Genomic DNA, 14,587 nt, shown 5'->3' on the forward strand with positions numbered 1-14,587 from the left:
AAGGATACGTTGAAATACGTGTTGGAGTAAGAGGACATTGAAATACGTTTTGGGGTAAGGGGACGTTTAATAGGCGTTGGAGTAAGGGGACGTTGAGATACGTGTTGGTGTAAGGAGACGTTGAAATACGAGTTGGAGTAAGGAGACGTTGAGATACGTTTTGGAATAAGGAGATGTTGAAATATGTGTTGGAGTGAGGGGACGTTGAGATATGTGTTGGAGTAATGATACTTTGGAATACGTGTTGGAGTAAGGAGACGTTGAAATACGAGTTGGAGTAGGGAGAAGTTGAAATACGAGTTGGAGTAAAGAGATGTTGAAATACGTGTTGGAATAAGGGGACGTTGAGATACGTGTTGGAATAACGGGACGTTGAAATACGAATTGAAGGAAAAAGAGACGTTGAAATACGTGTTGGAGTAAGGAGACGTTTAATACATATTGGATTAATAGGACGTTGAAATACGAATTGGAGTAAGGATACGTTAAAATACGAGTTGGGATGAGGAGACGTTAAAATATGTGTTGGAAAAAGGGAACGTTGAAATACGTGGAAAGGTAAGGAGACGTTAAAATACCTGTTGGAGTAAGAGGACATTGAAATAGGTGTTGGAGTAAGGAGACGTTTAATACATGTTGGATTAAGAGGACGTTGAAATACGTGTTGGAGTAAGGAGACGTATAATAGGCGTTAGAGTAAGGAGACGAGTAAGGGGACGTTGAAATACGTTTTAGGGTAAGGAGACGTTGAAATAGGTGTTGGACTAAGGAGACGTTGAAATACGTGTTGGAGTAAGGGGACGTTGAAATACGTGTTTGCGTAAGGAGACGTGGAATTACGAGTTGGAGTAAGGAGGCGTTGAAATACGTGTTTGCGTAAGGAGACGTGGAATTACGAGTTGGAGTAAGGAGGCGTTGAAATACGTTTTTGAGTAAAGGGACGTTGAAATACGTGTTTGCGTAAGGAGACGTGGAATTACGAGTTGGAGTAAGGAGGCGTTGAAATACGTTTTTGAGTAAAGGGACGTTGAAATACGTGTTTGCGTAAGGAGACGTGGAATTACGAGTTGGAGTAAGGAGGCGTTGAAATACGTTTTTGAGTAAAGGGACGTTGAAATACGTGTTGGAGTAAGGAGACGTGGAATTACGAATTGGAGTAAGGAGGCGTTGAAATACGTTTTTGAGTAAGGAGACGTGGAATTACGAGTTGGAGTAAGGAGGCGTTGAAATACGTTTTTGAGTAAGGGGACGTTGAAGTACGTTTTTGAGTAAGGGGACGTTGAAGTACGTTTTTGAGTAAGGGGACGTTGAAGTACGTTTTTGAGTAAGGGGACGTTGAAGTACGTTTTTGAGTAAGGGGACGTTGAAGTACGTGAGACAGAGAAGGGGCTTAGAGTAAGAGGGCTTTGGTACACGTGCTATAGTGAGGAGGCAATGATCATTACGATATAGTTGGGAATGTTTAGAACGTGTAAGATGTCTTGGAGACAGACAGACGTTTGTAGTGGACGTATTTGGAGACATTGTCCCGCTTGTTTAAGAACGGAGACATCAAGGCACGTTGTAGGGTAACAAAATGACATCTTAATCATATCAAACTTCAATCATACAGATTCATTTTGCCCTCCAGGATTTCAACTGAATCTTTGACAAGAGCATCGTACTTACAGGGACAAATACTGCGTTGATGTAATCGTTACTTCCGGCAACTGGCAGACTTAGAATTGGCCGGCATTTATCAGCTGAAAGAACAGTTAAACGGTAACAGATTGGGGAATTTCAGAAACATATTTCGTAGTTTTGCCAACATGAAATAATGTAATCACCGTCCTCAGGTACGGAAAACAAGACAATATTACGGGGAGTAAAATTGAGTATCAGAGGCACAGGAGCTCACCTCTATTTAGCGAAATAAAACGCGAGTGGCGAGGATGGTCTCAACCAGCTACCCTTGTACACCTAACTACCCAACACATGGATATGACATGAGTTTTCAATGATGTTTTTCAAGGTCTCTGAACATTTTAGGATAGTTTTTCTGTAATTTGTAGATATTCTAACCGAGAGGCTAATAGATCTGACAGAAATATTACTGATCAGATTAATGTTTTATAAAATTATCATAAGCGAAACCATGTGTTTTCAAGATTCAAGATTCAAGATTCTTTTATTCTGTAATAAAGGCCTCCGGCCCAGAGTACATCTGTATATAATCAAGTCACAACAATTTTAACAAATTACATACAACAATTACAATCATTAAGAAAAGATCTGTTATAATCATCAAAAGTAAGTGAAGCCCTCGTAAACTATATATAAAGTTGTCTCCCTTTAACTTCTGAGATAAACCTGCCTTGCCTGCGTGCATTTAACAATATACAGTGCTAACAATTCTGACAAATCTGTCATAACTTTCTCAAATTTGTCAAGAGCACAAATATTACTTGTGCCAATACTTGGCAAAAGCATATTTCTGAATTTGTTATACAAGTAACATGATGTAATAAAATGAACTTCATCCTCCACAATTGATACACTCAGATTATCAAAACAATATTTACATACTCTATCCTCTCTAGCAACTCCCCACCGCCCAATTTCAACAGCCAGTTTGTGGTTACCACATCTGAATCGACTAAGAACAATTCTTAAATTTGTACTCTTCATATTGTGCAAATACCTTCAGGCTCCAACACTGATTTGATAATGGAATAATTATTAAGCTTAAGCAACAATCCTGCAACTTTTCCCTACAAATTCTAAGGAAATGGGTTATGTCACCAACACCCTGTTCAAACCAAACTAGACCAAATACCATGTGTTTTATTATGTTTCTAGCAGCACATTACACATTTATAATTTGAACAGTTAATACATGTTAAATGCATTCAAAATATAGCGATTGAATAATAAGGTCACCCGTTATCATTTATCATATAATTTAAAGTTTTTGGGGTCCTTAGTTGTCCCCATGCTCATAGTAGTGGCCTTGACCTTGAAAGCTGTTAATAATTTGACAGAAAGATGAGTTTGTCATATATCGGGGTGACTAGAAGTCAGAAGATTAAGTGGTATAGTCACCATTGAAATTGTGTATTACAATGAAGCTACACACCTTAATTAAGTCAAATCTATGTCAAGTGGAATGCATTTAATACTACTATATAGATAATATGAGATGTTCAACAGATACCATTGGCTCTCTTAGTGTTGCTCCACAACTTCACTGAGAAGAAAGTCTAGTGAATTATTAACTTAATGAGTAACAAGCCAATAGGTTCGTAAATAGCGAATTTACTATCCTGCCTGGTAGATTGCACGGGGCAGCTGTAGGGAGAAAGTGTATTCTATGGAGATGGGAATATCCGAGTAACTCTCCATTCCTTAAAAGTAATAGAGACGACATCCCTGGCCAAATAGTAACATGGCTATTTTCATATTTTGACAAGCGAGTCTGCATCTGATATTACAAAGTCTCTTTGTTTTATAACACTTGCACCTGTTTAGGTGACACTGTTTCTTGCCCTTGGTGCAGTCACAGTGGAATTCACTTGTCCGCCAGAAGCTGTAGCCTTGAGAGCTTGACGAAGTTTAATGGGACTTTCTGTGTTTAACGTCATTCAAGAGTCCCTGTGGACAGAAGCCAAACTGATTCCTCAAATACTTTGTGCTCAGACTCCAAGGTTTCACTGTACTTCTGTACATGTCATATTCGTCCCGATCTACAATAACTACAAGTATGATTCTTCGTTCCCCTCTACCCCTATCAACCATGGGAATGGGAACATCAACATTATCCCGACCTGGTGATGGTTGGCAGGTACCAGGGGGTAATGGTTCGTCGGTTGCTGGAGGTGGCTCACTGGTGACAACCAATGCTGGTTGTGGTGGCTGATGAAGTGCCAGAAGAAAGTCTTCAGGCTGAACCTTTTCAAGAATTTCAGGTGGGAGACTGGAAGATGTCAAGCCAGCTTTCGGATCCTCTCCCAAAATGGCTTTGCAGGAGGTTCGGTTGATGCCAGCGTGATGCGCAGTTTTTTCTGTTCCTGATCAAATTTGAGCCCATTTGTCCTTGGTGCTGTTGGCAGTCATCTAAGCCATCAGACTGCTTTTATGTCACCATTTGGTCTTTCAAAGGAGCCCAGGCTTTGGAGATGTCTGTGTTTGATATGGACAATGATGAACTGAAGCCACAACTGTCCGAGCTGTGTCTGTGATTACTGATTGGTGGCATAGTAGACTGGGCGATATTCTGGTGACTTTCTCTTCTTGAAAATCTTCTCCACGTCTTCACACTGAGGTACTTTCATACTTCTTATGGATGTAGTGAGGTGAGGTGAAATTGGGTTCAACGTCGCGTCCAAGATTATTGCACTTATATAGCGACGTGCATGTACGTGTATGTGTTTGTGTTTGTGTGGCTGCTTGTACTAGTCCGGACTGATGCCGATTTATAGTGCTAGCTCACTGAGATACCATGCCGTAGATTAACATGAATATCTCACTCAGACACAGTATACTGACTCCGAGCCGACCAGTCCTTGTTTTAGCCCCTTAATGCCGAGCGCCAGACATATATGGATGTAGTACTGGTGACATGACTTTGTAGTGGAATGTTCTTTAGGAACGAGATAATACATCTTGATCAATGCCATTTGAATTCTAACTTTGCAAATGTAGAGATGAAGTGATGGGCATGGTGTAGCTGCCACTTATATGGTGAAGGCTATGTTAAATTGAAATTATCATACTACCAGTTAGCTTTTTGAAACACGTACTTATCAACAGTGAACTCATCGAAACACTGACCGCTGTCACAAAGTGACATCACCTTAATTGCTGCAATTGCAATTAGCTGAGATAATTGTTCAGAGTTCATGAAAGCTATGGTTCTGATTACACAAACTTCCCTTCACTACAAGCCACTATCGGCACATTAACGAATTAAGCATAACGACTTACAATATCTGTTTTCGATTACATATTGTTTGTGACAACACGTGGAAATCCGAGTTAGAATAGATCCTCAGCAGCCTGTGCTTACTGTAAAATGTGACTATGCTTGACGTAAGAGGCGACTAACGGGAGTCGGGGGTCATTCTCGCTGACTGGGTTGATGCATGTCATCGTTTCCCATCGTCGCTCCGACCTTACGTCACAATAAGATTCGAATGACGTCAACAATGCCGTCCGGATGACGGAAACAATACACAGTTGTCTCGTGACGTGATATGACCCTAGGGCACAATAGGATTTTTATGAAATCCGATATGTTTGCCCTCGTAAGTAATACAAAGAGCTATGTAACACGTTTCTCGTCATATTTCATGATATGTCTATTTGACACATACTATGGCAGGAGAAATGTTACCTGGAAGAATGTCCTGGCTTCGGTTTTTCCGCGTGTTTTCTGACAAAAGAGCTCCCTCGGTTTCAGGGGCGCTTAATTCTTCCTTCAGTTCATGGAGTTTCTGAAATAATATAAGCATGATGAAGTAGAATCGTTATATGTCCTCTTCGTAACGGAAAATTATCTTTATTCGTCCACAAATTTCATTATCCTGGATTCGCTCGTCACGCCGTCACGCCGTGATATTGCTAAAAGCGGCGTAAAACCATACTCACTCACTCACTCATTATCCTGGTACCTTCTCGACATACAAATCGGCTAACAATTTAAATCAACACACTGACAGCCTTGGTCTGCGAGCAGGCCACAAGATAGATCTAGTGTCACAAACAATGTGTTTGTTGTTGTTTAACGCCGAACTCGGCAATATTCCAGTTAGATGACGGCGGTCTGTTAACAATCGAGTCCTAACCAGACAATCCAGTGATTGATGTCATGAGCATCGATCCACGCAATTGGGATACGATGGCATACATCAACCAAGTCAGCGAGCCTGACCACCCGATCCCATTAGTTGCCTCTTACGACAAGCATAGTAATTTTTCAGTAAGCATGGGTTGCTGAAGATCTATTCTAACCCGTATCTTCACGGGTTGTTAGAAACAATATTTAATCGAAAACGGTTGTTGGAAGCTAAGAAGTCGTAATGTTGAAATCGTTAATGTGCCGATAGTGGCTTGTAGTGAAGAGAAGTAAATCATAATCCCTCCCTGTAGGACATATTGTCAATGTCGGCGAAGGGCAGTGTTGATCAAAGGCCATGCCTTACCTCCCATTCTCTTTCCAAGATGGCTTCCTCTGATGCCGAAGCAAGGTTCTCGGTGCTGAACCGTCTGTTAAACATGGCGGGCGTCATGTGTGTCATGTCGCTGTGTAGCGCCTCCAGCACCACCTGGTGCAGAAACAGGTACTGCTCCTGGGGAATAAGTAGACTTTGAGAGAAGGGAATATCTCACCGATGAAGATGTATTCAGGGAAACTGAGATGGTATAATGATATTGTCATACAGCTTCTTTGATGTATATATGTTAAGAAATATAAGGTAACATTAAAATCATCAAAGGAAAACATTCCTGTCTTGTACAGTTGGCGCACTGACATCGCACAAAAAACTAATATTGTAGGGTTAAGGGTCAAAGGTTGATCTGTCTGTCCTAAATCTCATTAAAATCAGATCTTACTTACTCTAAACAAAGATGTGAGGACATCCAATGACGGGTCACCTTTTGCGAACGTTGACCGACCAGAGGGATGACTGACAAGAATTCGACATTAGCCAATCAAAAGGCAGCTTACTGGTGCTTTATGGCACTAGTTTCAAAATGGCGACTATGCTTCAAAACATTTTGACAAATTCTCGATTCAAAATTTAAAAATGAACAAAAGAACATTCTGGAATGGCTAATAGATTTATGGTATCAGTTATAACTGCATGGTAACTGTCGTTTGGAATACCCCGTGTTAAAATTTTGAAGTCGCATGATTAGAAAACATTCCGACTGTCACCTTCCCGATCTGGTAAGCGACGCTCTGATTCGTTAGATGAAAGGTCATTCTGACGTGACCCGTTATGGGATGTCCTCAGGTCTTTGTTTAGGGGTATCGAGAACTAAGATATGATTTTAATGAGATCGGTCTGTCCTTCGTGACGGTGTCCTACATTCAGGATTGCTGATTGACACCTAAAGCGACATGCCACCTATAATGCATGTCCTGTCTTTGCTTCGTTAGGTGTTAAATGAACTGAACTGTCAATCAAGTTAAAGTCAACTGATGCATGTTTATGCAAATGAAATGGTATATCATTATTTGCATGTTTTATCCACAACATTATATATAAAACTGTATGCTTGTAAAGAAGACACTGTCGGGATGGAACTCGATTCCGCACCCTGGGCACACGGCCCCGGAACCAACGGTCACATTCTTGGACAGTGTCTACCAATGTCCGTTGAATATAGGCTCTTGGTCAGTGTCTACCAGTGTCCGTTGAATATCTATAGGTTCTTGGTCAATGTCTACCAATGACCGTTGAATATGGGCTCTTAGTCAATGTCAACCAGTGTCCTCTTAATATAGGCTCTTGGTCAGTGTCTACCAATGACCGTTGAATATGGGCTCTTGGTCAATGTCAACCAGTGTCCTCTTAATATAGGCTCTTGGTCAGTGTCTACCAATGTCCGTTGAATATCTATAGGCTTTTGGTCAATGTCTACCAATGAGCGTTGAATATGGGCTCTTGGGCAATGTCAACCAGTGTCCTCTTAATATAGGCTCTTGGTCAGTGTCTACCAATGTCCGTTGAATATCTGATGGCTCTTGGTCAATGTCTACCAATGACCGTTGAATATGAGTTCTTGGGCAATGTCAACCAGTGTCCTCTTAATATAGGCCCTTGGTCAATGTCTACCAATGTCCGTTGAATATAGGCTCTTGGTCAATGTCTACCAATGACCGTTGAATATAGGCTCTTGGTCAATGTCAACCAGTGTCCTCTTAATATAGGCTCTTGGTCAGTGTCTACCAATGTCCGTTGAATATGGGCTCCTGGTCAATGTCAACCAGTGTCCTCTTAATATAGGCTCTTGGTCAGTGTCTACCAATGTCCGTTGAATATCTATAGGCTCTTGGTCAATGTCTACCAATGAGCGTTGAATATGGGCTCTTGGGCAATGTCAACCAGTGTCCTCTTAATATAGGCTCTTGGTCAGTGTCTACCAATGTCCGTTGAATATCTGATGGCTCTTGGTCAATGTCTACCAATGACCGTTGAATATGAGTTCTTGGGCAATGTCAACCAGTGTCCTCTTAATATAGGCTCTTGTTCAATGTCTATCAATGTCCGTTGAATATCTATAGATTCTTGGTCAATGTCTACCAATGACCGTTGAATATGGGCTCTTGGGCAATGTCAACCAGTGTCCGCTGAATATAGGCTCTTGGTCAGTGTCTACCAATGACCGTTGAATATGGGCTCCTGGTCAATGTCAACCAGTGTCCTCTTAATATAGGCTCTTGGTCAGTGTCTACCAATGTCCGTTGAATATCTATAGGCTCTTGGTCAATGTCTACCAATGAGCGTTGAATATGGGCTCTTGGGCAATGTCAACCAGTGTCCTCTTAATATAGGCTCTTGGTCAGTGTCTACCAATGTCCGTTGAATATCTATAGGCTCTTGGTCAATGTCTACCAATGACCGTTGAATATGGGCTCTTGGGCAATGTCAACCAGTGTCCGCTGAATATAGGCTCTTTGTTAATGTCTACCAATGTCCGTTGAATATAGGCTCTTGGTCAATGTCTACCAATGTCCGTTGAATATGGGCTCTTGGGCAATGTCAACCAGTGTCCGCTGAATATAGGCTCTTTGTTAATGTCTACCAATGTCCGTTGAATATGGGCTCTTGGGCAATGTCAACCAGTGTCCTCTTAATATAGGCTCTTGGTCAGTGTCTACCAATGTCCGTTGAATATGGGCTCCTGGTCAATGTCAACCAGTGTCCTCTTAATATAGGCTCTTGGTCAGTGTCTACCAATGTCCGTTGAATATCTATAGGCTCTTGGTCAATGTCTACCAATGACCGTTGAATATGGGCTCTTGGGCAATGTCAACCAGTGTCCTCTTAATATAGGCTCTTGGTCAATGTCTACCAATGTCCGTTGAATATCTGATGGCTCTTGGTCAATGTCTACCAATGACCGTTGAATATGGGCTCTTGGGCAATGTCAACCAGTGTCCTCTTAATATAGGCTCTTGGTCAGTGTCTACCAATGTCCGTTGAATATCTATAGGCTCTTGGTCAATGTCTACCAATGACCGTTGAATATGGGCTCTTGGGCAATGTCAACCAGTGTCCGCTGAATATAGGCTCTTTGTTAATATCTACCAATGTCCGTTGAATATAGGCTCTTGGTCAATGTCTACCAATGTCCGTTGAATATGGGCTCTTGGGCAATGTCAACCAGTGTCCGCTGAATATAGGCTCTTTGTTAATGTCTACCAATGTCCGTTGAATATGGGCTCTTGGGCAATGTCAACCAGTGTCCTCTTAATATAGGCTCTTGGTCAGTGTCTACCAATGTCCGTTGAATATGGGCTCCTGGTCAATGTCAACCAGTGTCCTCTTAATATAGGCTCTTGGTCAGTGTCTACCAATGTCCGTTGAATATCTATAGGCTCTTGGTCAATGTCTACCAATGACCGTTGAATATGGGCTCTTGGGCAATGTCAACCAGTGTCCTCTTAATATAGGCTCTTGGTCAATGTCTACCAATGTCCGTTGAATATCTGATGGCTGTTGGTCAATGTCTACCAATGACCGTTGAATATGGGCTCTTGGGCAATGTCAACCAGTGTCCTCTTAATATAGGCTCTTGGTCAGTGTCTACCAATGTCCGTTGAATATCTATAGGCTCTTGGTCAATGTCTACCAATGACCGTTGAATATGGGCTCTTGGGCAATGTCAACCAGTGTCCGCTGAATATAGGCTCTTTGTTAATATCTACCAATGTCCGTTGAATATAGGCTCTTGGTCAATGTCTACCAATGTCCGTTGAATATGGGCTCTTGGGCAATGTCAACCAGTGTCCGCTGAATATAGGCTCTTTGTTAATGTCTACCAATGTCCGTTGAATATGGGCTCTTGGGCAATGTCAACCAGTGTCCTCTTAATATAGGCTCTTGGTCAGTGTCTACCAATGTCCGTTGAATATGGGCTCCTGGTCAATGTCAACCAGTGTCCTCTTAATATAGGCTCTTGGTCAGTGTCTACCAATGTCCGTTGAATATCTATAGGCTCTTGGTCAATGTCTACCAATGACCGTTGAATATGGGCTCTTGGGCAATGTCAACCAGTGTCCTCTTAATATAGGCTCTTGGTCAGTGTCTACCAATGTCCGTTGAATATCTGATGGCTCTTGGTCAATGTCTACCAATGACCGTTGAATATGAGTTCTAGGGCAATGTCAACCAGTGTCCTCTTAATATAGGCTATTGTTCAATGTCTACCAATGTCCGTTGAATATCTATAGATTCTTGGTCAATGTCTACCAATGACCGTTGAATATAGGCTCTTGGTCAATGTCAACCAGTGTCCTCTTAATATAGGCTCTTGGTCAGTGTCTACCAATGACCGTTGAATATGGGCTCCTGGTCAATGTCAACCAGTGTCCTCTTAATATAGGCTCTTGGTCAGTGTCTACCAATGTCCGTTGAATATCTTTAGGCTCTTGGTCAATGTCTACCAATGACCGTTGAATATGGGCTCTTGGGCAATGTCAACCAGTGTCCTCTTAATATAGGCTCTTGGTCAGTGTCTACCAATGTCCGTTGAATATCTATAGGCTCTTGGTCAATGTCTACCAATGAGCGTTGAATATGGGCTCTTGGGCATTGTCAACCAGTGTCCGCTGAATATAGGCTCTTTGTTAATATCTACCAATGTCCGTTGAATATAGGCTCTTGGTCAATGTCTACCAATGTCCGTTGAATATGGGCTCTTGGGCAATGTCAACCAGTGTCCGCTGAATATAGGCTCTTTGTTAATGTCTACCAATGTCCGTTGAATATAGGCTCTTGGTCAATGTCTACCAATGTCTGTTGAATATAGGCTGTTTCACCACTGAGGCTTAAGACATACATTTGATCCTCTAGCGTGTGTTGGTGGTGGCTGGGACTAACCATTAAGTAACACTTTGTACAGAAAAGCTCAGCAATGTCCTGCCATAGAATGTATCATAATATAAATGAGCCGACAGGTGTTTCGTGAAATTGAGTCTCCGAAAGTTTGGTTATGTCGAGGTACGTCAACGTGAAAGAAGGAATGTATCAAAGCTCCATGGAACGACTGCCTTGACAATGAATTTCAGGAACGTGTGTTTTTAAGAGTGTTAATCATATCCATCACGAATGTTACTTTTCTTGCACTCATTGACATTTGATCTATGTGTGGCTCGGGACAATATTAACCTGTGACTGTTTAACAATAATACTGAGTATCAGCAATAACAACACACACGGTTTCTCTGTCTGACCTTTGTCTGCACCATGCTGACCCGGTCAGCTCTCATCTTAAGGACGAAGTCATGGACGTCCACCACTCCTTCCTGCAGAGCCCGCTCCATCAGCGCGTCCAGTCCAATGAACGTCCCTGTCCGCCCAACTCCAGCACTGGAAATAAACAAATTTCTCAGGGCGACTGTGTACATGTACTGGTGACGGGTTCCTCAGGACTGGAAGGACTGAAAAGTCGGATTCATCGGACGGGATACCAAGCCAAGGATGCTGTGGGCCGTCAAAGTTGCAGTCCGAACCCGATGTTCACATGTCAACCAGACGTTGCCGACGTGACGTTGCCGACGTGACGTTGCTCATGGTTGTCCTGAACGTTGTCGGTCCCTGGTGTTCCAAGTCTGTTGGTATCGACCACCAGAGTGACTGCATGGTGTTCGATGAAACACCAAAAGCGCCAAGCAACAACGTTTTCGGTTTCAAGCATTCCCATTTCTCACAACAACCCATTTTCAGAAGGGCTTGGCATATGACGTTACGAAGTGTGCTCGTCATCACAGTTGCTTTTAACAGTTGCAACACATCGATAGTTTACTGTAATGTTTGAACTGACCCGGTCCCACGTTCAATGTTTGACGAATTGTTTACTCAGGGGATTTTATGCACGTGCAATTTCAGGGGCATCAGGGTAATTATGACAAAGTGTTAGTAATTATCATGCACTATACTGAAAATCCATGGTTATTTTAATTTTAATGTGATTTATTCATGGCGCACAATGATGTATAGGAAATAACACGTCAACACCAGGGATTGACGTGTCTTGAAGCGATATTTGCTAATATATTGGCTAGTGAACAATCTCAATTAGCACCCCTTCCAATTGATTAATGTACACAAGACATATTTATTTGTGTATAATACGCTCTCGTATGTTATATGCACCCTTAATTATGGGCAACTGAATTCTGGAAAAATATATCTGTCGTATATAAACATTTCAGGCTGTCAGAATAAACCACAAAATACGGTAGTGGTAAAAGTATATGAAAGGATCAATGAAAAACTGAAATGGCACTAGGTGTTCGCGAAAGGGTAAGCGTGGCCTGTTCTACAGAAAGTACCCTTCACTCGCACAATTTGCGTAAAATAATCAAAGGGATGACACAGCTTCACTTCTTGCATCATTTAGGGAATTAAATCTGTGTCTTGAAACTGACGAACAAACTTAGCCACCATGCTATCACATCTTCCCTGTTATCTGTTGAGGGTGATGCATTTTTCACACAAAATCAACACACACGTACACACATCATTCCTCATGTGATCAGATTTCGAATGGATCAGTTTATAAGATGATGCAAGTTAATTTGTCAACCTGCAGTGAACGACGACGGGAGCCTGGCCGTCAGCCGTCATTGACCGGAACACCTTCCAGAACCGGACGAGCTGAGGGGTTGATGGGACGTCATGGTCCGGCCACGTGACATAGTGCAGTTGCATCACGCGACGGCGTTCGTTCAGCTATAGCGAAAAGCATATTCATAGAACATATTCATAGTGTCTTTCTAAATAGTTCAGTGTGATAAATATACACTTGGGGATAGGTGGGTAAGGTGGTGTAATGGGGTTTTAACGTCGCGTTTAGAAACGTACATGTACAAGTGAGTGTGTGTGTGGGGTGGGGGTGGGGGTGGGGGTGGGTGTGTGTGTGTGTGTGTGTGTGTTGGTGGTGATGGTGATGGTTGGAGATCTGGGGGGGGGGGGGGGGGGGGGGTTAGGCGCACGTCGTATTGTTGTACTGATGCCGGTTTCTGGACAAACCTACTCAGACACTATGTGACTCCGTGATGACCAGTGCTTGTTTTATCTCCTTATTGTAAAGAGATCTGCCGAGGAATTCCTTCAGAAAATTCATTGTTTGTTTATTGTTAGTGATGGTGTCTAGAAATAATATCTTTATACCTCAAAATTGATTTCTGGTTTTCTTAATGTCATACTGCAGATTTACAGTGTGAGAGAATGTTAATGATGTTTTCGCCGCTTTAAGCAATAGTACAGCTGTCTCATGGCTGTGTCAGGCGGAATGGCTGCTCCCATACATAATCATGTTGGGTATCGAACCTTTCTTGATGGGTTAAGGTACAGTCTCAGAATGTCTCAGTGTAATTATAATCTGGGCCAGACAAACCAGTGCTCGAAAACCCTTTTGTTAAGACAATACATAGCCAGATCACACACTTTAACCACTCTGGTAGGCTCTCGTGGCAAGCATGGGGTACAGGGGACACGGCCTATAGGGGTAATGTATAAGATGATACACAGCCAGGTCACACACTTTAACCACTCTGGTAGGCTCTCGTGGCAAGCATGGGGTACAGAGGACACAGTCTATAGGGGTAATGTATAAGATGATACACAGCCAGGTCACACACTTTAACCACTCTGGTAGGCTCTCGTGGCAAGCATGGGGCACAGGGGACACGGCCTATAGGGGTAATGTATAAGATGTTGTGGTGGTGAGAACCTTCTTGTGCTGGATGATTATCTGTCTGATGCAGTAGTCCGGTCTCTCAACGACCCCGTCGTTTGTGATGGTCAGGTCTGCAAGCTGCAGTGGATTGTTCCTCTCCGGCCAGTATTTCTCACATTTCACCTGCAAAACACACATACACAGATATTCACAGCAACACAAACACATACACTGACATTCACAGCATCACACACATATACACCGACATTCACAGCACCACACACATATACACTGATATTCATAGCAACACAAACACATATACACTGATATTCATAGCAACACAAACACATACACTGACATTCACAGCATCACACACATACACACCGATATTCACAGCAGCACACACATATATACTGATATTAACAGCAACACAAACATATATACACTGAAATTCACAGCAACACACACATATACACCGACATTCACAGCACCACACACATATACACTGATATTCATAGCAACACAAACACATATACACTGATATTCATAGCAACACAAACACATACACTGACATTCACAGCATCACACACATACACACCGATATTCACAGCAGCACACACATATATACTGATATTAACAGCAACACAAACATATATACACTGAAATTCACAGCAACACACACACATATACACCG

At 42.3% G+C, this 14,587-nt stretch overlaps 1 protein-coding gene across 1 annotated transcript in view; it reads right to left on the reverse strand.

Moving 5' to 3' along the window:
* The window catches only part of LOC139445959 (uncharacterized), a 60,471-nt gene that overhangs the window by 6,471 nt on the left and 39,413 nt on the right, over nucleotides 1-14,587 (reverse strand). Inside the window, exons 23-28 of the mRNA XM_071227207.1 lie at nucleotides 13,948-14,076; nucleotides 12,799-12,944; nucleotides 11,444-11,579; nucleotides 6,180-6,326; nucleotides 5,372-5,471; nucleotides 1,669-1,742 (exon numbers count right to left, since the gene is read on the reverse strand). Coding sequence (XP_071083308.1) covers nucleotides 1,669-1,742; nucleotides 5,372-5,471; nucleotides 6,180-6,326; nucleotides 11,444-11,579; nucleotides 12,799-12,944; nucleotides 13,948-14,076 — 732 coding nt within the window. The remainder of the gene's footprint in view (nucleotides 1-1,668; nucleotides 1,743-5,371; nucleotides 5,472-6,179; nucleotides 6,327-11,443; nucleotides 11,580-12,798; nucleotides 12,945-13,947; nucleotides 14,077-14,587) is intronic.

Source organism: Haliotis cracherodii, unplaced genomic scaffold, assembly GCF_022045235.1.
Source record: "Haliotis cracherodii isolate W230 unplaced genomic scaffold, xgHalCrac1.p SCAF_6, whole genome shotgun sequence".
NCBI classification, from domain to species: Eukaryota; Metazoa; Mollusca; class Gastropoda; order Lepetellida; family Haliotidae; genus Haliotis; species Haliotis cracherodii.